The 25383-nt window shown below is 40.3% G+C and overlaps 1 protein-coding gene across 4 annotated transcripts in view; it reads left to right on the top strand.

Annotated features, from left to right (window-relative positions):
- Positions 1-23410, top strand: part of SSBP2 (single stranded DNA binding protein 2) — a 135026-nt gene extending 111616 nt beyond the window's left edge. For all 4 annotated transcript variants that reach the window (XM_058864262.1, XM_058864259.1, XM_058864258.1 and 1 more), the window contains 7 exons: positions 430-465; positions 2288-2342; positions 3842-3912; positions 4648-4726; positions 5882-5910; positions 8631-8729; positions 11056-23410. In XM_058864262.1, the coding sequence (XP_058720245.1) occupies positions 430-465; positions 2288-2342; positions 3842-3912; positions 4648-4726; positions 5882-5910; positions 8631-8729; positions 11056-11085 (399 nt within the window). In that variant the 3' untranslated portion in view covers positions 11086-23410. The remainder of the gene's footprint in view (positions 1-429; positions 466-2287; positions 2343-3841; positions 3913-4647; positions 4727-5881; positions 5911-8630; positions 8730-11055) is intronic.
- The last annotated feature ends 1973 nt before the right edge of the window (positions 23411-25383 follow it).

Genomic DNA, 25383 nt, shown 5'->3' with positions numbered 1-25383 from the left:
TCTCCAGGACACTGCCCTTAGAAACAAATACCAGAATCTTCTTAAGGTGAAAGACGTGGCAGCTTCCTTTCCTTTTATGGTCAAGACTATAATCTAAATCAGGTATCTCTTAAGAACATACAAAATCAGTTCATTCTTGGCTGACTGAAGTCCTGCTGACTGAAATGCAAGTACGTGCTGCCTGAGTTCATAAACCTTATAAACTACATTGCCTTCATAATCTTATACCTTAACATTGTAATACTTTACTATTTTTATCATCAATATTTTAAAACTGCTGAAAAGAGGTGTTGATTTTGGCAGCAGAGGTGTTTTCCCCCATGATTTTAGCTGTGTCTGTAGTTACTCTAATTGAATGAGCACTCACCTGCAGCTGCCTGGAGCCCAGCCCAGCAGAGGAAATCACTGTGTTTTCTCTTGGTGTTGCAGATACCTTATTCCTCAGCCTCTCCTGGGAACTACGTGGTGAGTACCTTTGTCTGTGTTTATTGGGCATCACCTCTGGCTTAGGCAGAGGAACAGCTGCCCAGATGTTGAGGGAAGCCCACTGTGCTGGCTGGGAGCTGAACATCTGGCCTGCAGCGAGGTTTCCCTGCCACCTCTGGTGTGGGTGTTCCTCCCCAGAATCAGCCTGTTCCAAACTGCTCTCAGTGCTGCTTCACTTCACAAAACATTTCTCTGCCTAATACAGTGTATTGTCTAAATAATGAAGGACAAAAAGCCCTTCAGCTTTCTCAGAAAAGAAATGTTGTGTGAGACTTTCTGAACTTCTGCAGGAAAAAAGTGTTTGTGTGTAGTGCTGGATTTTGTCTCTGTCACTAAACTGTGTTTATGATTTTAGACTGTTAATTGTTGTTGTTGCTGTTGCACTCAGGTTATTTGTGTGGCTGAGGAGCTCTTCTAAGGCAGATTGTTTATTCTGTTTTTATCACATGCACAGGGCTGGTGTCACAGGGTGACGAGGGAGGATTATATAATTGAAACCAATTTACTTTGTCCTTTATTTGGACAATTAGCTGTGGAAAAGGTTATGATTCTTGCAAGTGTCTGTAACTATAGGTCTCATTTTGCCACAGCTTAGTGGAAACAGACAAGATTTGCTGTCTCCAAATAAGTTCTTTCAATGCAGAACTTCACAGAACTCTCTGTTTGGAGGAGGCTTTGTGGGTTTGCCGTGTTCTCTTGTTGAAGAATTTAGCATTATAAAAAATGAAATAAAATAAAATTCCAAATTTTGTGAATATTTGGCTTCATAGGGACCAAGCATTTAGGCATGAGGGATGGGCTGAAGAGTACCTAAAAAAACTTTTTGGTAAAAAGATTTGTAATCTGGAATTACTCACTTTGAGAACTTAATAAGATTAATCTATATATACTATATTAATTTACACTAATATATAAACTTATCTACTGACATATTATGTATTCTATCAGGTATATTATATTGTATTATATTATATTATATTATATTATGTTATAATTATAAATTTACAAATATATACTCTATTAATAAATAAAATTATATTCTCAGAGTGAAAATAGTTGATACCAAGAAACTCTAAGGGAAGAAAAAACACCAACAGTGAGAGTAAAAGCAAATTTAAAACAAGATGCAAAAGTTAATGCAGACAAGTAACTTTTCTCATAAATGATCACTTAGTTGTTCCTACATCTCTCATGTGATGTTGAAAAATATGCAGAGAGAGCCCTTAAGAAAAATCAAGTAAGGGAGCTTAAAACACAGATATATGGATAAAAATCATGCCTAGGGAGTCATATGGGCATGAATAAAATGTAGATATTAATTTGTGGATAAAAGTTTATAAGTAAAAAGCATATGGACAGATAACCTGTAAGCAGACAGCACAGCCAGACCCTTGTACTCACTGCCACTGAAAAGATATCCCTGTCTAAAACAGAGTATCTTCTGTTTTAAACTATAACTAAAGAGATAAAGTACAGTCAGAGTCATATGGAAATGAAAATAATAATTATTTCTAGCAGTCTATATCTGTTTTATTATGGGAAGTCAATATTTATTGACTTTAATTGCTGTAGGCATTTTTACCAAAGTGGAAGTTGGTGGTTTTTCACATTATCTAGATGGGTTCAACAAACATAGGAAGCAAGATGTTATGTTTCTTTTGTTAGTAAATGATTAGGGTGATTAGAATAAAACTCCTGGAGAAATCCTAAAGAATCCTAAAATTCTTGTTTAACATCCATTTTTTTTAGGTTTTTTCCAGCCTTTTAATTCATGCTAACTAACAATTTTTACTCTCCCCAGGGTCCTCCAGGAGGTGGAGGGCCACCAGGAACACCCATCATGCCTAGTCCTGCAGGTACTGAAATATACTTTTAATTAGCAAAATTATAAGGGATTTTAGGAGGTACACAAATAATTTTTTTAGTAAAGAATCAGACAACTAAGCTACTTGGTCTATATTTTCTGTATCAGTTTTTTTTCCTGCTTGCTAACCTCTCCAGCACAGGAGGGTAAGGAAATTTCCTGACTGGCCATAAAAACTTACTGCACCAGTATAATAACTTCACTGAATACAATCCCAGGGATTCAAATAAATAAAAATAAACATCAAAACAAAACCCTCAAAAAATGAACAAATGAAAAAAGGCAACCTGAGGTAAAGACAGTTTGAAGCTCTGTTTTCCAAAGCATGAAAACACATAGAAATTGGCCATTTGTAAGTTTTGCCAAGGTGTTTATTCACCTCTGAGACCAACAACTTAAAGATTCCAGAGGCCAGCATCCCCTGTGTGTTCTGACATGAGCCAGCAGAACTTGGGGACAGCCAGGGATGTGTGTTGCAAAAGCATCTGGTGGATAAAGAACCTTTTGCCTGCCTCATTGAATATTAAAAATAACTTTATAGGCCGATTTTTCTTTAGGCTGAAAGCTTTTCTGTTCCTCAGACAGCATCCTTGAATGTTCTACTGATAACAGTAGTGCTCTGTATATAATGGAATTATTTGCTTGGATAAATGCTTAGAGAATCATCTTGGAAATATTAATCAGTAGAGAAAACCCTTGATTTATCTTCCCATTGTACACACAAGACCATTGGGTGTGGAGTGGGCTTGTGGAGGGTCTGGGTACCAAGTACTGAATTCTTCTTATTCTTAGTGAAGATACTGATTTTCCAGAGTTGCCAATATATTCTTTTAAATCCCACTGTCCCCATAGGGATGTGTAGAGACTTCTGTCAGGTCATTCTCCTTCCAGCTTTTGTCATTTTGGGGTTTTTGCAAGCACTGCACCAAGCTGTACCATGAAGACACATCAGTTAAAGCCTCCTCAGGAGTGAGAGATCTTTGCACTGTGATCTACTGAAGACTTGGATATATTCAAAATGATATGGGCTTGACAAGGATGAGAGTAAAAAACTGTAACTCCTAGGTCTGTGTAAGGAGAAGCTTTTTATCATTTATTACAGATGGAAAACAAATTACAGGAAGTATTGATAAGAAACAAGCTCCTGTTCTATGGATAATATCAAAGATGAGTGAATAAATTTAGAACTCCAGGAAACAGGGCTTTAGGAATTAAATAGTTACAGATTCTTGGTGATTTATAAGCCTTTTAACAGTCATGCATAAAACTAGAGCCCAGAAGTAGTCACTTGGGGACCATGGCAATTATTTCTTTTCATAGCCCTGTTGTGTGGCAGCAATGGGTAGAAAGGGAATAAAATCTGCCATTATATTGCCACTGTGTGTGGGATTGAGGCACAGTAATAATGTGAACAAAAAGACAGGAAATGCGTGAGGTGAGTAATTTTATTGAAAAGTGTATTTTAGCACTTAGAATAATCTCTTATTACAGATTCAACCAACTCTGGAGACAACATGTACACTTTAATGAACGCTGTGCCACCTGGACCCAACAGACCTAATGTAAATATGAATCTACTTACACCTTTCTTTGAGTAGTGCAGCCTTTTGTTTATCCAAGCACTGTGTTTCCAGCAGCTGTCATTACTGCTAGGCTTTCCATTTTTATGGGTGGCTCTTCAGTTATGGGCCTCTGGGAAAAAAAACTGCCAGTAGAACTTAAAAATAAATATATGTAGATATGCTAAGTCATTGTGCAGTAAATCACGTATTGTTTGGCTCATAATGGTAGTGTCATGCAAACATATGAAGAGGTAAATTGAAGGTTAATTATGTGATTGGACAGAAACTGCTCAAGTTGTGAAGGCGATGAGGAGCTTTTTGACTTAGGATAGGTCAGGTGTGGTTTGAAAGCTGTTAATTAATCACTGATGGATTTAAGGGAGTTATAAAAGTTCCCTGTAACTTCAGTGGGGATAGGGCTGAGTTGCCAGCCGTGGTCTGAAAAGTTGTACAAAAAGCATTGAAGTAAATAATAAATTATTACTGTGCTGGATTCCGGTCTACAGAGATGACAGTCTCCAAAAGTAATGAAATTGACCAAAATATAAAAAAGCTGTTTTTCAGTCTTCACAAGAGACCTTCTCTTAAAGGTCTGAGTGGGACTTGCAAGTCTCTTCTGATTCAGAGCTGAGGATTTGTTCTTAATTTTTTTCCCCTTCTCCTGAGGAATATTTTCTCTTTATTAGGTTGTGTGAAAAACAGTTGTTCAGTTTTTAATGCCTGCTCCTTTTGTAGTTTCCACTGGGGCCAGGCTCAGATGGACCCATGAGCGGACTGGGTGGAATGGACTCACATCACATGAATGGATCATTAGGTAAAAGTAACAGTAAATATTGCTAGTGTGGTGAATTTTCAGTGGCTGTGCTATTTCCTGTGACTAATTCTTGGAGTTCTGTGGAAGACAGTTTGTTAAAATGTATGGAAAAAGTTGTATATACATCAGTAAGATGAAAGGAATGATTTGAAGAGGCTGTGGCAATGAAAAAGAAGAAGTCATTGAAGCTCAGTGAGCAGAGTTACTGTGAACAATGACAATTGTTCAATGAACAATTCAGCATAGGCATCTGTCTCCTGAAGAGAATTACTTGTTTTTTTTAGGAAAGCATGGCCCTGAAATTTTAGATTACGTTATAAAGGGACACTTTTACAGCCTTTTTTTACCTATTACAATGCTAAAATGGATAGTTGGTTTAACTATTGAGGATGCACATTGCATTCCAGTCAATGGAAGTCTGTGTGAGAGGCAGCCACACCTTTTTCTGTTGCTTTCTACAGCCTGAGAATTTTTCCTCCTTAGCTAAAATGAAAAATTAAATTGCAACAGTTACAGGAGGATTTTACATGTACCTAGCACATAATTTATCATTTTGGGCCATGACAAAATAACTCCTGCTAACATCTACATGTCGGACGTTTTTAGGGAGAGAAATCATATTCCTTCTTTAATTTGCCTGGCTGTATGAAATAGCTTTTTCAGTCTTCTCCCACAGCTCCATTTCTGATCGTTTGGCTGTGATACTCTTCTAGTTTTGTACTCAATGCTCTTCCAGAATTTGTCTTTCCTGAAAATACTTGTCTTATGCTGCTAAAAAAAATGCTTTCCTTCATTCATCTCCCTAAAATTGCATTTCCTTTATTCTCTGCTTTACCTGAGGTGAGAGCTACAACATGTGAAAAAACCCTCAATTAGTTTTCAATATTCTTGCACTCACTATATTTCATTTTATTTGGTTTCCATTGTTCATCAGGATGGCCTGTTTTGTTCTAAGAGATACTCAGTACATGTAGTGCAGCAAAAGTTGATGGAGCCTCAGACTGATTGAGGGGATTATTCTGTACCAGCTGTAAACTTTTTCTAAGTTGGTTATTTATTAAAGTGTTGATGTTGCACTGTGTCTTTCCTATGAAAAAAATAATTGGATTAGCTTCAACTCAAAACTAACTGAGCAGTTGTCTGTTTTAATTTCAGGCTCAGGAGACATGGACAGTATTTCCAAAGTGAGTATCTAATCAAATATTTGGAATTTTTAGAGTGTTTCACTCTATACTCATTTCCTTTGTATCTGTTATGAATCTTTTTTTTATGCACCTTTATTATATCATATCATATCTGTATTATATATAATCATCTCCAGTTCATAATCTGATTGACCATGTTGTAGTGTTTGATACTTAAAATAAATGAAGCCAGTTCTAATAATCAATTCTAGTCAAATGTAAATTTGGGACAATCTCCTTAGGGTGTTGCAGGATTGGGTTTGTCACGTCTGTGAGGTAATGCTAATATCTTAATCCTTAGGATTAAATTCCAAAAACTAGATTAAGAAGTAGTTTCAGAAGAAGCACTGTTTTGATATCACAACCATAAAATAGCTGGAAAAGGATATGAGTTTAATCTGCAGGGATTTTGTATCTACAAAAATATTACTTGACTGTGTCACTTCTGTAAAAATAAAATTTCTGTGGATGTGATCATCATTAACTTAAAAATTAATGAGCTGACATGGTGTTGGCAAAGGGGCATAAATAGAGAGGACCCTGTGTTCTTAAGTTTTATAACATTTTCAAACTCTGCACGATGTAAAGTGATGGGTGGAAAAGACCAGGTTGCCTCAGTTGTGCTGGGCTGGGCTGTGCAGTGAGGGATTCAGTAAAACCCTCCTGTGAGATGAGCAGCATACAGCACATTTTTAATCAAAGTCTATGTCTTTTCTTCAGTATATTACTGCAAACTGCAGCATTTTTAAGGGAAAAAAGCCAAAACATTTCCATTCCCATGGTATAATTTTTAAAGCCAATATTCCACTTCCAGCTGTTCAGTATGTGCTGGTACAGGTATCAGCAGCTCTGAAAACTTGGGTCCTAAACAATATACCTTGAAGTCTCATAATATGTTAACCTGCATGAATAACTCATGGAAATCAGATTTGATCTATGTTGTTTTTAAATAACTAAAAGAAAAATGCTGTTAATTTTGCCTATAAGATAATTGTCCACAGAAAATGGATCTAGTCCTGGCTCACAGAATTCATACCTTTCTAGAGAAGATTTTGGCTAAATTGGCTGAATGGCAGAACATAAAGTTTTCTATGAAGTTCAGCTGAGGGCAGTAAATGAACTGAAATTATGCATGTTAAATTAACATTAATAACCTGCATTTTTTTGCAATGCCCATGGAAGTTATGCAAGCATCAGGGGCGTTTTGCTTCGGAGAATCACAGTGGCAGATATAGTGCTGGACCCCAAATAGCCACAAAAGCAGCCTGGGGGACTCACTAAAATGAAATTTTTTCAGGAATTTGGCCCTTTGGGACTGGTGTGCTGCAGCAATGTCAGGATGTCAAAGCTTAGTTCTACACAGAGCAGCATGAAATAGGGGGAAATCCCCCAGGAGCGAGCAAAAATGCATGATACAAAATAAATGTGACAAGGTCTTTACATTCCTGGGTGTTAAGGGCAGAGGGAGTGATGTGGTTGTGTGGCCTGACCTGTGTAGCACAGGGCTCCCCTCAATTAATGCCTGCTGAAGGGACAGCAGCAGTGGCAGCAGGTTCAGCCTCTCTGAGCTCTGGGTCCCTGAATTCCTGGTGTACTCAGCCTTGATTAACTGATGCCACTAACCTCGTTAGGCTTTTCCTTGTCTTTGGTGGACGTGTTGTCCAGTGGCCCTGAGGATCACAGTTCTGGAAGTAGTGAATTAGACTGAGGAAAGCAGAAGGGCTAAGGCTAAAAGCAAAAGAGCTTTTGACCAAGCTCTCTGAGCTGGAATTCAGATGCTGGTGAAGACTTTCTGTTTGCACGTCATGTGTGTAATTAGTTTGGTATTTATATTTATATTGCATTCCATTTTTCTGGGTTAAAAAAATAAAAATAAATAAAAGCTGAGGAAAGAACTGTGATAGGTGTAAGGATTTCAAAATCAGGTCCATGGTTTCACTCCTCTCTTTCCCTGACTACTCTTCTTCCGTCATGAGTGTTCTGAGCAGATGTAGCAGTGATGGAAAGAGGGTTTCCCATGGTCCAGGCAAAGCAGCTTTGTAAGAGCACCTGACTAATGGAAGTGTGTACAATAACCATGTGTGAGCTGTGGGTGCACAACAATTTCTATGGCAATTCCTAGTTTCACTCATTCTCCTTCTGAAGTTGCAGAGGCCACTGTGCACTTTGGTAAGGAAAAGAGTAACAATTAATTTTTGGGAGGCTTTAAGTTGTTACTATTTCAGTAAATTGTGGCTATGGTGAGCAGCCTGCAGGCACAGGCCTATGCAAAGGTCTGTGCAGACCTGATCCATCCTGCCTTTAAGTACATCTTTTGTCTAAGTACATACCCATAACTCACATGTGTCAGGGCTCACAGATGTGACTGCATTCAACCACATGATTTAATGTGGTGACAGAACTTCCTCACAGCCCTGCTGCAGCCTTTCATAGCTTTCCTTCACTTCAGCAGAAGCAGATGCTATCTGTAGCCTGGAAATGAGGCACAGGTAAATAATCCTTGCTTCAGGGAAGAGAGCATTACTTAACAGACTAAAATTAGTGACTGAATCATGCAGAACCCTGCTGGGGCTGATTTTTCATCCTTGAGAGGCCCAGTGCACTGCACTGTGCACCTGAGTGCACCAAGTGTGGAGCATGCCCTGGGCACACCTGGTGAGGCTGGTAAATGAACCAAAACCTTCAGCACTGAATATCTATGTTGCAATCTTATTTAACAGAACTCTCCCAGTAATATGAGCATGAGCAACCAGCCTGGCACTCCCAGAGATGACAGTGAGATGGGTGGAAACTTCCTAAACCCTTTCCAGAGTGAGAGTGTAAGTATTTGATTACCTGGGTTGTTGGATGGCAAAGGTGAACCTGTATCTCTGGCCTTTTCTTTAGAGTAAGAAAATTTACAAGTTTTGTAGTGTGCTTGTAGTGCAGCACCGTGTCTTGCATGTTTTTTAATCGTTTCTGAAGTACAGTATTGATTTGAATAAAAAATGCTGTGCAAAAGAGAGCTGAAACCAGAATAGGTGGGAGGCATAGATTTAGTGCAGAAGCTCTGGGCCATGAGGTCAATAAAAAGCAGGGTTTACACTGAAGTATGTGATGAGAGCACCAGTAGATTCCATGTTGCAAAGATGCAGTGTGCTGTTACATCCACAAAAGGCAGAGGTTCCACTAGTGTTCATTCTGGGGCAAAATAAAATATGCTTATTTTTTTTTTAAATATGGAATGCTCAAAGCAGCAAAACATGTAAACATTTTACAGAACAAGACTGTGGTATTGTCATAATGTGCCTGAAGCTGGGTTTCTAAATCCACATCTAGGTCCCTAAATAGGAGTGTAAGCTCATTACCTGTGCCACTGATGACCTATAGCTTCTGTTAGATCACAGCATAGCTGAAAATTGGAAATTTCCATTCCCATGGAAAATTCCCTGGGAATCATATTTTGAGGGGTTTTGGGAGCTTTTTTAGCTAGTGAAAAGGAAGAGTTTCTGCCAGTTAGCTGTTGGTGGGCACACATTCAGGTTGTGTGGAGTGTTGAAGAAAACTGTCATACACAGCCTAAAAAGAGCAATGTTTATTATCTGCCAAGATGGCAGCAAGCACAGAGGCTCCATGAAATGTGGTCCCTGTTCCTGGCAGCCCTTGGCTGCCAGTCTGGCACTCTGCTGGGCTGAGGGCAGGCAGGGTCACTGAAACAGGGTCGTGGGAACAAGAGACACAGTGGTACTCTGGAGAAAATCAGTGCTCTCAGACACTCCCTGGGTTCTGGGTGCTGGTGTGCTGCCTGGGAGAGCCAGGCACTCAGATTTCTTTGTTGAGATGTGTGCCAGCAAGGCAGGAGTGACACATGCCAGGGGTGTCCCTGCCTGCTCCCAGGGACTGCTGTCTCTGTAACATGGGCTGCTCTCTCATCCTGAGGAACTGCTTTGCTTTCTGGTCCATGTTTTGCCACTTGGCTGCTCAGAATAGGTGTTATCATGGGCTCCTTTCTCAAGGAGATTGGCTGTTCGGTTCACCAGGGACTTTGGTTAGAGGTAGATAGAAATGCAGGGCTTAATAGCAAGTTAAAAATCCTAAACCCCTTGAGACCATGCTTTGGTTCTTTTCCCAAATTGATTCCCCAGATACCTTGGCTCAGATGTGACTTGAGCAAGTGCTCTGCTTTAGGCCTCAGAGCTGGTAGTTGGACCTGTGTAAAATACCTGTCAGGGAAGACCCATCTAAAATACTCTTTCTAAATGCTTAGACACTTGGAAATGCCATCTTGGAGCTCAAAACTTGGCAGGGCATTTAGGGCACATGTGACTTTGCACAGGCAAATTTATCTTTCATTTTTCTTCTGTCAGTTTTCAAAATGCTGATCTTCTTGCATTTGAACGTTTTCCTCTACCTAGAGGATGTTAGACCAAATTAAGTGTTTTTTGCAGTCCACAGTTTTCAATTTAGAAGCAAATTATGTGTATAGGTGTGCATTTCTTGCAGGCACTGTGGTGTCCCATTGATTACTTTAATGAAGCACTGCTCGCCTGAGGGCAGCTGTAGCTTGGGTGAAGGCTGCATTTGAGTTGTGTCACTGTGTGACATCACCAGTGTCATGTGGTGATTGGATTTTTGGTTCACACAAAGGAGAGTGACCAGTGGTTGATGATTCAGCTTGCCCCCTAAAGCTGCTAACACAAAATAATACAGACCTAATTTAATCAGAGTCATACATATCTTTGTTCCTTTCTTCCCGTAAAGTAATCAAAAACTCCCCAAAATCTTGTGTGGTTCAGCTCCCCATGAGTGCAGCCAGTCTGCTTCAGACTAGGCACCTGCCCAGGTAGATTCCCCAGTAGCCAGCACTGGGTAGGAGGGGGTGTGGAAAGCCTCAGTGAGGTATTGGTTCATCACAGCACCCAGGTAACACCAAAACAGCCCTCAGGGGAGCTGTCTTTGTCAGCACTGGCTGAATTCTTGCATGAGAGAAGCACAACAGAAGTTCTGGGGACACAAACTGAACTACAGCCCCAACAGAGGCTGCAGCACAAATTCAGGAGGGAGCTCAAGCAGCCCTGAAGCCATTGCTGCAGTCCAGGTGTGGATGTTGCTGCCTGGGGATGGGGGGGAGAAATGTTTGTTAAAATGTGGATTCCTCTTTTCCAGTACTCCCCTAGCATGACAATGAGTGTGTGAGCTGTTCACAAGTGTCGCCGTGAAGACCACAGTGAGTTGGCCCTCTCCAGAGAGCTACTGCAGAAGAAAATTATTCGTCCCAGTGTACAGTTTAACTAAAGGATCTCAGACACAATCAGACCCACCTGTTTATTTTTATTTTCTTTTTTCCTACCATCTCCCCCGTTTTGTCAAGAAAGTGGGTCCCAAACATGCTTGAGACAGCTGTGAGGAGTGGCATGAGAGAAGTGCCCGAGGTGGAGCTGCCAGCGCCTGTCTGTGTGTGTACATGTGTGGGTCGGCGTGGGGTGTGTGTGTGTGGCACACCAAACACACACACACACACAGACCCCAGGACACTGTAAAATAGGATCACATGACATCTTGCGTAGAAATCAGAAGTAGGGACTTTTATTCCATTTATTATTTTTTTTTTTTCTCACGTTTACATTTTAATTATTAAAATTTGCTTTCCCTCTCCCATCCTGAACTGTTTTATGTTGCATATATCACTGCTTTATAAGTTATTTTTTAAGTTGAACTCAAAAGATAAATTCTTTTGATTTTGTTAGTGTCTGCAATTATGGATAGGAATAAAATTGCTTATACGAGCTTTCATTACCTTGTGTTTGATACCAGCTACCCTGTGAATCACAAATTGTACTGTCTCAAGAAATAGAAGAAAGCTCATCTTAATTTTTTTGGAGAAATTTAATAACTTCCACCTAGTTTGGGGATTTTTTTTGATACTTTGCCTTTAAGAGAAAAAAAAAAAAAAAAAGCACTGAAGGTTATTTTTCTTCTTTAATTGAAGCCTAATATCTGCAATATCTATTTTAAATGGAAGCCTGAATTTGATACAAGCTTCTCAGTTTATATAGAGTACTATAAGGTTACTGTAAGTGAGCTCCAATTGCTATAGAATCTAGCAATAAAGTGTCAGGGCTTCTCCTGCCCTTGGAATTGAGTTTTCTATTTAGCATGGTCTTCTGTAGGGGTGGTAGTTAGTGGAAATACAGTAGAGTCCTTATCACCAAAACATTTTCTAACAACTTACAATTATGTTTCCCATTTTCAGTGATTCTCAAACAAATATGAGCAATCCGTGTTCCTAATTATAAACAGAATTTCCCAAGCTCATTTAGAAAATCAGGTCACCCTGCTGCTTGGGTGTGTGTTTTCTGCCATATCTGCCAGCATTAATTCCCACAGAACTTTACAGTCAGCAGCCTTTTTTTTTCTTTTTTCTTTTTTTTTTTTTCTTTTTACTCTTTTTTTTGGAGCCAAAATGCCACAGTAAACTTTTTATGACTACTAGCCTTGTTGTGAGGGTGTTATCTTTTGCCATGAACAGAAAAGGAACAAAGGTCCAGGCCCATTTATAAGGAGGACAGACAGTTAGGTATGAAAGCTGGGGACAGAATGCAGAAAAAGGCCTAAAGGAAACGCCTCTGAAACATTCCCATTTCCCTTCAGGCAGAGCTCTGAAACCAAGATTATGGTACAGTTACTTAGTTCCTGATGATTTTGAACTCCTCCCCCAAGAAAACAAAAGTTTTCAGTTTTTAGTGATAGAAAGGCTGATGATCAGCAACGCAGGCACAGTGGCTCAGCAGATGTTTGTGCCACAAACAGCAAATTCCTCTCCTTGAACTTAAATCCAGAAGAGCCACTTGCAGAGGAGGAGCAGTTCTGGGATGTGGTACGTCCATATGCAATGGATTTTCTTTCATTAACTTGTGATAAAGGAACATACATGATGGGCTTGTGATGGTAGCTGAATGTAACAGGATGTGTAAGGAATACTACAATCTCCTAACTCATTTTTATTTCCATATATTATATCTGTATAGTATATGGAAATAAAAGCATTTAACGCTTTCCTGTTAGGGCTGTTCAAAGATGAAAGTCTCAGAGGATTAAAATTATGTTGAAGTATCAAAGATTTTGGTAGCATTACTTTTTAGTAAGAACTACATGATTAGATGTGAACATGACCTAGACAGTCATTATATGGTTTTGTAGACTGTATTCTTATTGATTATGAAGGTCACATTCATTTGCTTCTCTTTGGAAAACACTTTGTTGCCGTCTCCAAAGATGCTGGAAGACCCTGCTATTGGCTGGAGTCACAAACACAAAATCAGGTGTAATTTCCTCAGACCCTTTGCTGTTGTCACTAACACCACTGGTGTGTCCCTATCACACCCAGAGTGCAGGAGTCCTTGCAGCCTGTGTTTGCCACCTGTGTTATCTGTGGTAGCCTCCCAGGGACCCAAGAACTGTGTCTGGCCCATTTTCAGTCGGATGATGTCACTGCTGATGGACTGAGGTAGATGGGAACATCAAGTGCCAAAGCCCATTCCCAGGTGAGCTGTCAGGCACCTGGGAAGGGTGGAAGTCTGGCCATTAAACCTGTGTATGGAAGTGCTGACACAGACTGGATATCATTATTGAAACATGTTATCCTCTTTTATACAGGAGCATAATGTCCCTTCAGCACATCATTTAGTCACTGTGCCCTGCTTTTCTCATATCCACGTAGCCCCACAGGCAGCAGCTGATGTCACTCATGCTTTGTCCAAGGCTTTACCCAGCCTCAGTCACGCTCCTGGAGAGGCCAGGTTCTGCAGCTGAACCACTAGAAAACAATCTTATGTGCTAATTACTCAACTTCAAAATTACTCCTTTGGATTATTTTTTTTCTTAATATGTATGGGGCTTTTTGCTTGTTGATTTTCCTTTCTTTTCCTTACAAATCCTTTTAGGATTTCCATGGTATCTGGAGTATCAATATGGGAAGAAACTGTTTCCAAGCACTCAGTTTTTGCTCCCACTTACATTTTTTATGCTCCAGATACCAGGAGCAATGTAACTGCTGTTTGGTTCTGCAGTTACACAACAGCAGTGTTGATAATAGCAGAACTTGTCCAGCTCTGGTAGGAATTCTGTTTTCAGTGGTGCAGGGTAGATCTCCTCACACTGGGTTTTTAGTTAGATCTTGCTTTTTAGTATAGAAATAAATGGAAGGTGATTCTGGGTCTTTCAGCAAAGTTGAAGTAAGCCTTTTTAAAAGCAGAAGTGATTAAATCTTAGAGCAGCAGAAATGGAGAGTAAGGGATCTCTTATGCTGTGAGAACTGTTGCAAATATTCCAGCTTTGTAGAAATCAGCTGAAACTGGATTCACTTGTGAACTTCACAGTGGAACCAGGCTCTTACCTGCTGCTTAAGCCTATGGAAGGGAGTGTGCAGGTCCAGAAGTATCTCCACATCGCCCAGATGTTACTGCCATGTGTAAGAACAGGGTTTGAGGTGAGGAGGAAGCTGTCTGAATCGCAGGTAAAGCTTGTGGCCTGGCATGCATTAACAAAATACCTGGATATTTGCATGGAGGGATTAAATTCTTAGCTACCTGAGAATGAGGAATAACTGCAGTTGCACCTCCTACCCCCCCAAAATTCAGATTTTTATTTGGAAGCCCTCTGTTTGCAGAGCCCTGGCCGTCCAACATGTCACGTGTTCAGAGGCAGTAACAACTTCCAGGCTTTCAGTTCGTTCCTCATAATGTAGGATTAAATGTTCCATGTCCTGGGACATCCAGCTCTTCCTTTCCCTTCCAACAGGAGTGCTCAGTGAGAAATATATCGGCTAATCATTTATTTTAAATAGTTCCACTTGGGAAGGAGTGAACAGAAGCTTGCTTCTTTAAGGATGCATCAAAGGACAGCTTCTTGAACTACCTAAAACCAACTGAATTCTCCTCTGTTCTGTGGCTAGCAAATGCAATACTGCATGTGCAAATGATTTGGAATCAAATTTAATGAGGGACCAGATGTTACAATATTTAGTGTTCATCACTTTATTCAAAATGACTTTTCAGCTGATACATATTGCACAGGTTTCTATTTCTGTATCAGTTAATTATTAAGTGTTTTCTCTGGTTCCTAGTCAGCTCCGATCCATTGTTGTTGTTGTGATGGCTAAGTATGGACTGGATTCTTCAGTATTTGACTCTACACATTTGCATTTCAAGAATGTAAAATATACCTTAATGATGTAAAAAATACAGGTAAATGTGTTTTTATTTAATTCAGTATAAGTGGTGATGTAACTGTGGTGATGTGCTGTCATAGACACACTTGGGTTTGCTCAGGCCTTAAGGATGGGAATCCTAACAAAGCACATCTTTCAAATAAACCCCTAAAACTATTTCAATACTGTTATCTCACACTGAGGATCCAGTTCATGATTTAGTGATTCAGAACAACTGCAAAAGTTCAGAAATAAATTAGTTAGGTTTAAATTTTGCTGTATGCAGCTCTCTCTACTTTTCAGAAATTACTGGCACAGTTCTATAAATTGCTGCTCATGCCAGTTCTGCTGAAACTTTGATGAAACCACTTCCATAAGGTCATTTTTGGGTAGGACTTCACCCTAGTCTGGGTCAAATATATAATCTACCTGTGGTGTAACATTATTTGGCAGATGTCAAAACTGAGTACACAGAGCAAAATACAGAGGGTCTGTTGAAATTACCAAAATGATGTTTCAACCTGAAAAATGAGAAAAGAGAGTTTAAAATACTGCTTTGAGTGCTCTACATATTGGAAACAAATTACAGTACCAAATCTAGAAAAAATAAATGGATCATCTACTCAGCACATGAAAATTCTGATCTTGCCAACCTTGATTTGAAACTCAGCCTGCACATAGTTAATTTTAAACAGATCTAAGAACACAGGTAGTATCCTTCAGGGAATTAAAAAAATAGGACTGTAATAATCTAAACCCATGCTTGAACATGGACAGTCTAGAGCTCAAATTAAGTCTTCCCAAAGCAGACATTATTTTACAGATTTTACCAGTGCAGGAGCATGTTTATGTATCGACAGTACTGAGATGCAGAGCAAATTTGGCTTTCTTCTGTTTCTTACTTTATTAGAGCTTTGTTCACTATTACATGAACTATTTCTGTGAATTTGTTCTTCCATCTTGTTTTCAGTTGTGCAGCCATAGTTTCCCTCAACACAGCCAACAGCTTTGCAGTTTTAGTCCAAACTTCTGTTTGGTTGCTGTTCTTCATTTAAGCTTAAAATGTGTAAGAAAGCCTCTCATGTAATAGGACAACTTGCCATAAAAATGTATAAAGGTTTTCTTGGGTACATGTTTTCAAATTTAATAAATGCAGTTTTCAGTTATAATTTGAAATGGTCACTTTCTAGCCACTATTTCAGTTTTGTGTGCAAAAGAAATGGAGAGAGAAAAAAAAACAACACCTTTTTTTTTCCTTATTTTAATTCAGCATTGTAAATATTTGCTGAAAGACATGGTTTTGGGAGAGGACATCAAAGAGATATTTGCTGCCTAGTTGCTGTAAATCATCCAGCTGGACTTCATGTTAAAAGCTCCTTGCACATCTCCAAAAGTGTACTGCTTGACATCTGATTCGTGTGACGTTGTACAAAGCCTAATTCACAAATAGCAGTGTACTTTGCCTGGTCAGTGTTTTCAGTGTGTCTCGTGGATGGTTCAGGGTTCTGTGGTCTCAGAAGAGGGACCAGGTGGTCGAGCAGGCTTGTTCCCAGGGTCAGGTGGCTCAGGGCTGGGCAGTTATCCACCAGAAACAAAGTGTTCGTTCGCTACCTCGCTGTTCTCTTGAGAACTTGCACAACTCTTCTTGCCGTTAGGTTCTGGGGATCCTTTCAAGACTTTACAGTGCTGAGACAAGAGGCTGGATTTTGCTAAGAGAAAATTCTGGTAGTTTTAGCATCAGTTTTCATAGGGAAACAGCACAAAACATGGGGATTTTGAAAGGTGGTGTTTTCTCGATGGCCTGGGATTAACTGGGAAACAGACTGTACAGTCTAGGAGTTTGGGCTGTTACAGAGATACTGAAATCATCAGTAATTGCTTTTGGTGGGAAAAATTATTGTTGTGGAACAACCGCTCTGATCCCTGAGGAGTCAGACTGTCAACTGGATGAACTGGATATTTTAGGCTTTATTTGTGTTGTTTTAATCTTCATGTTTTACCCTCTCTCACTTGGACCTCCCCATTAAATGTACTATGCCAGATCTTCACACAAAAACAAGAGCATTTTGCCCAATAAATATGCAGGAAGTTGTTGACATCTGTAACTAGAGCTCTGCTGTATAGAGTTTTATTTCATTAGAGAGAAATTGAGTATAACAGCAGATAAGGAATGGCACTGCAACATCCTGAGAGCTCTCACTGTTCGAGATCAGGGAAGTTAGCATCCCGCATACTCGCAAACTAGACAAGATGGTTCCTAACAGTGATAGAAAATAGCTTGAAAGAAAAGCTGATTCTTGTCATGCAGATTGGAGGAAAATAAAATTCCAAATGCAGGATATATTTAATTGAGGTAGAAATTTACTAAAGCTCTCTGTAACAGAGGCACGGAGCACATCCAGTGGTTTAGTGGGAAAGCAAAGTGGTGTTACTAAATTGTTATCAATAAACATAACATCCAAAAGCAGGTGTAAGCTATTTTCATTTTCATTTTTCTAGTCTCGTTTATTTTTTTCTGATTATGTTGTAGTTTTGATTTGATTTGCATTTGCATTAATGGATAAGGAAGAGAACACATTTCTTAAAGGAGGGCTGGAATGATTTAGGGCTGGAATTAGAGACATGGAAGAGTGGTGTGAGTAAAGCTGGAGTTTTCTGTTAAAAATCAAGTGAATTTTTATATTACTATTTTTCCAGGACAAAAAGCACCCATACAATAAACTTGGGCTCTGTCATGGCTGTTTGAGAAGTGTGAATCGAATTGCTGTGTGTGCTTGGACACCAGTTTTGAGGGATTTTTTTATTTTTTTTTTAAGTATCCCCTTGGAATGCTTCTATTTTCTGCATGTTTGGCTGAAACCACAAAAACCAACCACTTTTTTTTTTTTTAATGCATTGCTGTACACACATCTGGTTCTGGTGGGAAGAGGAAGATTTGTTAGCTGGTGGGTTAGCATATTTATGTGAATTAATTACAGCATTGGTAAACTACTGTCAACTCTGTTCACATTGCACAAGATACTCTGTGTTGTCTGCTGCTGGTGTTATAACCTCGGTGATCCATGCATATCCTGTAAATTCCTGTAGGTTTTGTGTAAGCAATCTTGCCACCACTGCTTGCTACTGTAAATTCTTGTTTTGAAGCAAGAGGTGGCATTTGACTGTACAGCCATGTGTATTATATTGCAACAGTCCTTGTTCTGTGCTCTGAACTCACTGTCCACATAGAGTTGGAGCTCTGTTAAGCACGCTTAGTGGTTTCAGAATGTGGTTTCAAACAGCAGATCTATAAGCCATTTACAGGAATATTAAATGTAATGTAAGAGAATTCAACCCAGTTCATACCCTTTTCTGAGAGCTTGGGGTTGGATTTGAGCAGGCAGCTGCAGGTTTTGTGGCATCCCAGGTGCTTGTGCCTGCACACCTGAGGGGTGTCACAGCTCTGCAGTGTCCCCTGGCAGAGGGGTGCCCCAGGCACATCACCTGGGCAGGCTGCTGCCTTACCCAGGTGTGTGAGCTGCTGTCTTTTTTATTCCCCACAAACTGCAGCAGTGCCAAGACAGAAGCCCATCTCTAAGGGAGGCACGGCGCTGCCTCTGCATTGTGTCCTCATCCCCACACACCGCAGGCTTTACCTGAGGTGATGTTTTAAGGAGATTTGAACTCTCTGTCTGGTTACCTAGAATGAAAAATAACCTGAATTCTGGGACTCTGCATTCTTTTTTACAGTATTTTATGATATACAACAAAGACCTGAAAATGTCTGTGCATTCTTTGCTGGTTTCTGACGTCAGAATTTCAAGTCCTGTCTAGTCTGAAAGGCAGTGATGGGAAAATGAAGAAGCTTGGAAAGTTGAAGGGGATTCTTACTTGGATTATTTTAAATTCTGTGTTTCTATTGATAGTTTAATAAAATGAGTAGGCTAATCTTTAGAATCAAGGCAGTCTTAATGACTTTGCACCTTCGCCCTTTCATGTAAGACTTTGAGAACTTGCAATAAGTGTTCCTCATGCTTACAGTCCAATTTGTAGATAAATTCCCTGTATTTCTAAGATGAAAAAAATATTTCTACAGTTACTACAGCCCTTTACAGAGAACAACAGGGCAATCCCAGTCCCATAATCCCAAGTATTTGTAGGTGTATTTTAGACAAAGAATGACTTTCAACACCGTAAATGAAACTAATGTTTAATGTTCCAGTCTCTGGAAGTAAAGGAAACCTCAGTAATTTTGCAAACCAGCAAGAATGAAACTTGTATATATAAATACTAATGTAGAAAGTGCATGCAAAACTTGATACTGCCTCTGACCTTAATTGTTACTATTAATACTATTGGGGATCTCACAAATGTGTGTTTCAGAACGCTGTATTTCTCCTCAGTGTGTGCTTCATCCTCATTACCGACAGCTCCTGCAAAGAGCCGGCCCATGCCGTAGCCAAGGCGTGGGGATGCAGAACTCCCACAGCACCATGGATACGTGGACATGTGTGCGTGTTGTGTTAGGATGAGTAACCACTGCGGCTGCAAAGCCCTCCAGACCTTGTGTGTGACTCTCCAGGGCAGCCTCTGGGATGTCTGGGAGGGCTGCAGCCCCAGAGCTGCCTCACTCTCATCCCAGGTGGCTCTGGGTCTTGCTTTGGGGGATCGTCATGAACTCCAGCCTCACTGTTTGAAGTGTGGTGAGCTCCTTGCCAGCCTGTGAGCTGCAAAGGTGCGGATGCTGTGGGTCACTGACCCAGCGCGTGTCCGGCTGGGAGCCTCAGACAGGGCTGACAGACTGCACTGTCGTGGTGATACTGTGCCACCACATCAGACTTGTTTCCGCTCCATGCTGCAGCCTCATTCATCCTGCCCTAATTTCAGCTGGCTGAAAATTACCAGCCTGGGTCTCGTGTGTGAAGCAGAGGAGGGACACGAGTGGAGATGCCTCTGGAAGATTGCACTGTGGCATCATTTGCCCTCACCAGTGCTGAACAGCTGGAATTAGGTGGGATGAATCCAAGTGTGCGCAATTGGCTTCTCACACCTCTATGCAGAAGTGTATTTATTTGATCTTGGAAAATAATGCAGCTCCTTTGAACCTGAATCCAAGTGATTTACAGATGACTTTCTGAATTCAATCTCAACCATGAGATTTATGCCCTGTAATGCTATTTTCTTTATTTTTGCTTCAGTTTTAATGAGCAGCTGTAGCTTGAACTTGCAACTTGTTGGAACATTTCTGGAGGGATTGCCCCTGCCTAGGAATCCTCACCTTTATTTTTTACATGGGCTTCCTTGTTACTTGCACTGATTTTCATTGGAAGCAACACAGGGAGAAACCATTGCATAGATCAGTCAACACCAGCAATAGCACATGCAGCTTTTAAATTCAGCTGTGAGCCTGTAACTCAAATAAATTAATTAAGGTATTAATGTTCATACTGCCCAGGTGTGGCTAAAGATTCCTTTCCTGAGAGCTTTAAGGAATAAATCTCGGAGGTCCTGGTTGAGGATTGTGAGAATACATGTAGTAATGGCAGTTCATGATATTTTTTGGGGGGAGAAACTTGTGATAAACGTGTTGGGATTTGATGTGCTGATTTGGAGATGAGGGACTATCTCATGCCAGATAGAGCAGATTTGCAGGCAGCGTTGCTGTGGGTTAGCAGAGCCTGCTTCCAGCGGGTTCCTCCTCTAGATCCCCTTGATGCCTTCCTCCATTCCCTGCTGGTACGAAATCCTGACAGCAGTTGTGCCAATTGTTGTGGTGAGCTGAGGAGCAGCTCAGGGTTGAAACTCGGATGTTGTAGCTGCACCTTTCACCTTCATCAAGCGTCCACGTTCTCAGAGCTGGGCTGGGACAGCAGTGGCCTCCACAGTTGCCCTGTAATTTCATCACACAGAAGTGGGTGTCACTTTCCAGGAGTTTAACAGGAGCAGTATTGATCCATTCACTTTATTTCCTAAGTTGTGAGTCATTCATTGTTGGAAATGATACAGATCTTGTGTAGCTATGAATAGAAAAATAGAGATTTGTTTCTTATGATGAGCTGGTACACTTCCTGCTCTGCTGTTCAATATTTTTGAGTGCTGAAGTTAACCAAAATGCTACCTTCATGGATTATCTCAGCCTCAGCTCTGCATGAAAATGGGTATGGATTTCCAGTTGATGTTCCTGGTTTCTCTGTGAATTCTGAGCCAAAGGTAAAGCAGTGGGAAAGATTGTTGTGGCAGCCACTCACTGATGGCTTTTCAGATGCATAAAGCCATTCTGTCTGTCATCTGACAGAGTTCCAGTTTTCTCACTGGGTCACCATGTTGTTGTCAGCCAGTGGAGGAAAGGTGGATGAGCTCACCACCCAGAAAGAGAAGAAATGTAGCAAGTAATGAGCTCTGTTCTCCAGCAGCCCTTTGTTTGTAGAGCTTCACTTTCAATTAACATTTGTACCTTCAGTTATTATTGTACCATTCACTATCTTGAGGTGGTATGAGCAGAAATTTATGAATATATATAATTTACCAGAAATATAGGCTTGTATTGTGCCTTTGTAATTCTCTTCAGCTTCAGTATATATATGCTACGAGCAGACGAACTTCCTCCCTCTTTTGGGGTGTTCTTTACTACAACAGTAGCTGATGGCTTCAGTAATATTGGCTCTTTTAGTCTTCTGGGGCTAACATTTCTGTTTTTCTGAGTGAAAACGCCATAGTGCCCTCAGCAGACATAAGCACAATGACATAACGCTGCAGTGCATGCTGTCTCTTAGCTTCTCTCTACCCGTGTTTGCATGTTGGAAAATCTGAAGAGCTGCTGTGTAAATTGCTACATTATTTACCCAATACAGGTGGTTTTCCGCATCCCTTCTTTGCTCAAAACTCCCATTAACGTAGATGTTAGCCATGGCTCAAGTGGGGAGGTTTTGGAAGCAAGAAAGGATGCAGGGAGCAACTCTTCAGTAGTTTACAGGCTGCTATAAATGTCTTTTCAGCAACGAAATGTAGCATTTTAGCAGTAACTTCCTAGTGAAAACACTGAGCGTGCTTATCACTTAAGATTTTAAGAAAAAAAGTGTCAGACTGTGTAATTGTATCATATAATTTTGACACTTAACCAGTTTTATCTACGTGTTCATGCTATACCAACCAACACAGACCTGAAAGGTGACAGCCATGTTTTTGTTACACAAGAAGTCACAGTTTTCCAGAGGTCCTGTTTTGATTTTTTGTTTCTTTACCACATTTTCACTGCAGAGGTATTTTTCTATATAGTTATCTGAGGCTTCCTTTCACCAACCAAAAGTCTGTAGCCCTCTGCACTGTGAAAGGCAAAGCCCTGTGGAGAGACACGGGCTTCGCACTTGCCCAGCAAATTAGCAGAAATTTCACCCAAGCCATAAAAGCCTCTTATGTTAATCTCTGTTTATGTAATTAAAGCAATTAGGGATAGGAGCTTCAGGAATAATGAGGTCTCTCTATCCTCCATTTACTCTCTCTGTGCTTCATAGGGATTTAAGGGTTCTTTTTTCAAGGCTCAGCTGTGTCTCTTCAAACCAGTGCAGGCTAAGCATCGTGTGAGATGCAGTTTATGGAGATAGCATTGGAGCGTGAAAGATTTACTTCTGGTAGCAAGGAAAAAACACGTGTCCCTGTGGACATGGACACTTGCAAACAAGTCTGATACCGAGAATTAAAAACAAATGCGTTCAAGATGGTACCAGTACATCAGACTCTGTTCTACAGTGGGGTTTTTAGCTTTTGTCATTTGTATTTTATTTTGTGAAAAAAAGGAGTTGGGGGGATCTCAGATCACATGGGGAATATTAGAAGTATATCACTCAACAATCATTTTATAAAGTCTAACTTCAAAATGCACTATGATTTATTACAAAAGTATATTTTCTTCTGTTTGCCGACATGGTGGTTCCATTTTGTGATAAGTTAAACTCAGCAGTTAATTTGTTGCACTGCCTGGCTGCATGAATTCATCCAGTGTACATACGTACCTGTGCAGCATTACTTTTTGGGGTTTGTATTTGAATTTGCAGTATTGATTGATTATTATTTTTGTATTTTACTTTGCCTCTGTTATTGGAATTGTAGTAAACATAATTTATACATATGATTTTACAACTGTTTTGCAACTGAAAAGTCTCCTTTAAATTGTAAAGTTTTATTGATGGATACTCATTAAAATGGTATAAGAATTATATTAACAATTGTTTTGTGTTTTGATGCTCTCTGTACATAAATATATGTCTATTTATCTGTTTAATGGTGCTTGTGTCTTGCAATTTTGGATACATTTTAGAATAAAGTTTCATTTTACAAGAAGTAGTTGTATTTTCACAAGCTGTATCCCAAAGAAACCCCACAACCAAACACCTTTTTTCCATAAATAACTAGGGTTATGAAAGAAGCATACATAAAACATTGATAACTTCAGGCAGTAATACATTTGTTTGTAGAACATAAAAGTATGCTGCCTACAGAAATGCACAGCTCTATACTGCAGTTGATTTACTGCAGGAGCTGACATCTGTATTTAAAACGTTGCCAAAATGATGCATTTTGGAACACTTCTTGCCAGCTCTAATGGCTTTATTTCACAGAAGATTTATTCATATCTGTTACTGTTGGACACGAGATGATTCACACAGACGCAGCTCGAGGTGTGGTGAAAGAAGAATTTTCATTTATTTGTTCTTTCAGTATTTACAGGTTTCTGACCATGACCAGGGATTGGATAGTCAGGTTAACACCTTCCCAACTGCACTGGCCATGAGAGATGTCCATCAAAAGGCAAATCTTTAATGGAATGTATAAACACCTATGTTTATAGTTACTTTCCTGGGAAAGTGGCTAGGACTTGTGAAAAACAATATCAAAAGGCCTGATTCTCAGGGGGACACATATCTAAGACTGAGCTCGTTGTTTATTAAGTGGAAAAGATGCACAAAGGCACTTCCACAAAGGCTGCCTTAGGTCCAGCTAAGGTGGTGCCACAGTGCTGCTGTAGCTGTGCCACACAAAGTACTTTTCCACTGGGAAAGCAGTGGAAAGCACAGGTGTCCTCTCTGAACTGGGGCCAGCAGCTCGATTTCTCTTTTTCAGCAGTGAAAGCAGAACAGTACCGCCTTGGCAGGTATTACCTGTAAAACACTGCTTTAGTCCAGTGGAGATAGAGTGAGAAACTACAGGAGTCAGCTTCAGGGGTTCCTTTGCAGTCCATTAGGCTCCTTTAGCTTCTGTCTCCTGTAGCTGGAGGGCAGAGGAAATGCAGCTTGTGAAAGCAAAGAGTCATTTGGGAAAGCTCATTCTGGAGTGTGAGTTCCCTGGGCACTGCTGCTGTGTATCCCTGTTCCCCAAAGGACACCCCCTGAGTGACATCCTTCCCCGAAGGCCAGGAGCTACCTGCAGATCAGAGGTGTGATTCTGAAACCACAGCTTTCCCTTGCTCCAGGTGCTTCTCTTTGCTCTGACCCCAAGCACGTGCTCCCCCCAACACTGCAGGTTTTTCAGGTGAGCAGATTTCAATTTTACTTTGCCCCCCAGCAAAGTAAATTTGTCCTCTTTGTAAATTTGATCCCAGCAGCTTTATAGCTCCTCATCTCGCAGCAAACAAGAGATCTATAACAGGCCAGGCACCTGATCACCAGGACTGTGTTTAACAGAGGTGCAGTACCCGTGGAACAGCAAACAGCATTATCTTACAGAATGCCTGAGCGTGACACGGTAAACCTGAAAACAAATTTACAAATTATTGGCCTAGGCAGGCAAAATGTAAGTTAAGGGTTTTTTTAATAGGGAAATGTTCAGTTCTGTTTACAGACTTCTGGCTTCTAGGATCCACAGTGTGAGAAACTGATCATCTGAGTTTTTGTCATCTGGATTGAGCAGGTGACGAAGGAGAAAACACTGGGTGCAAACCTTTTAAAGACCCTCTTCAGGAAGCAAGGCCAGGGTGTCTCACTGCTGTGACAGTCTGGTTTTTCCCCTCACAGAAGGGGAAGAGAGAGAAGGAGATAGATACCAGAGAAGGAGAGAGATACCAGTAATACTTTTTTTTTTTTTTTTTTTCCTGAGGCAACAGGATGAAACTAAATGTAGGGAGTAAGTAGAACAACATGGTGGTTTTCAGAGCCAGACTCTTCTGAAATGTAACAAGTGAGATGGTACAGCCATGGTGTTGCTTGATAAAAAGAGTATGTGCACAGAAACAGAGATAGTGCTATAGCAGTGACAGGAACAGACCGTGTGGGAAGAGAACCCCTCCTGCACTGAGAAACTCCGTCTTGGTTAAA

This window comes from Poecile atricapillus, chromosome Z, assembly GCF_030490865.1.
Source record: "Poecile atricapillus isolate bPoeAtr1 chromosome Z, bPoeAtr1.hap1, whole genome shotgun sequence".
Classification (NCBI taxonomy): domain Eukaryota; kingdom Metazoa; phylum Chordata; class Aves; order Passeriformes; family Paridae; genus Poecile; species Poecile atricapillus.
Note: the sequence above shows the minus strand (reverse complement) of the source record. Positions and strands in the feature narration are given on the sequence as shown.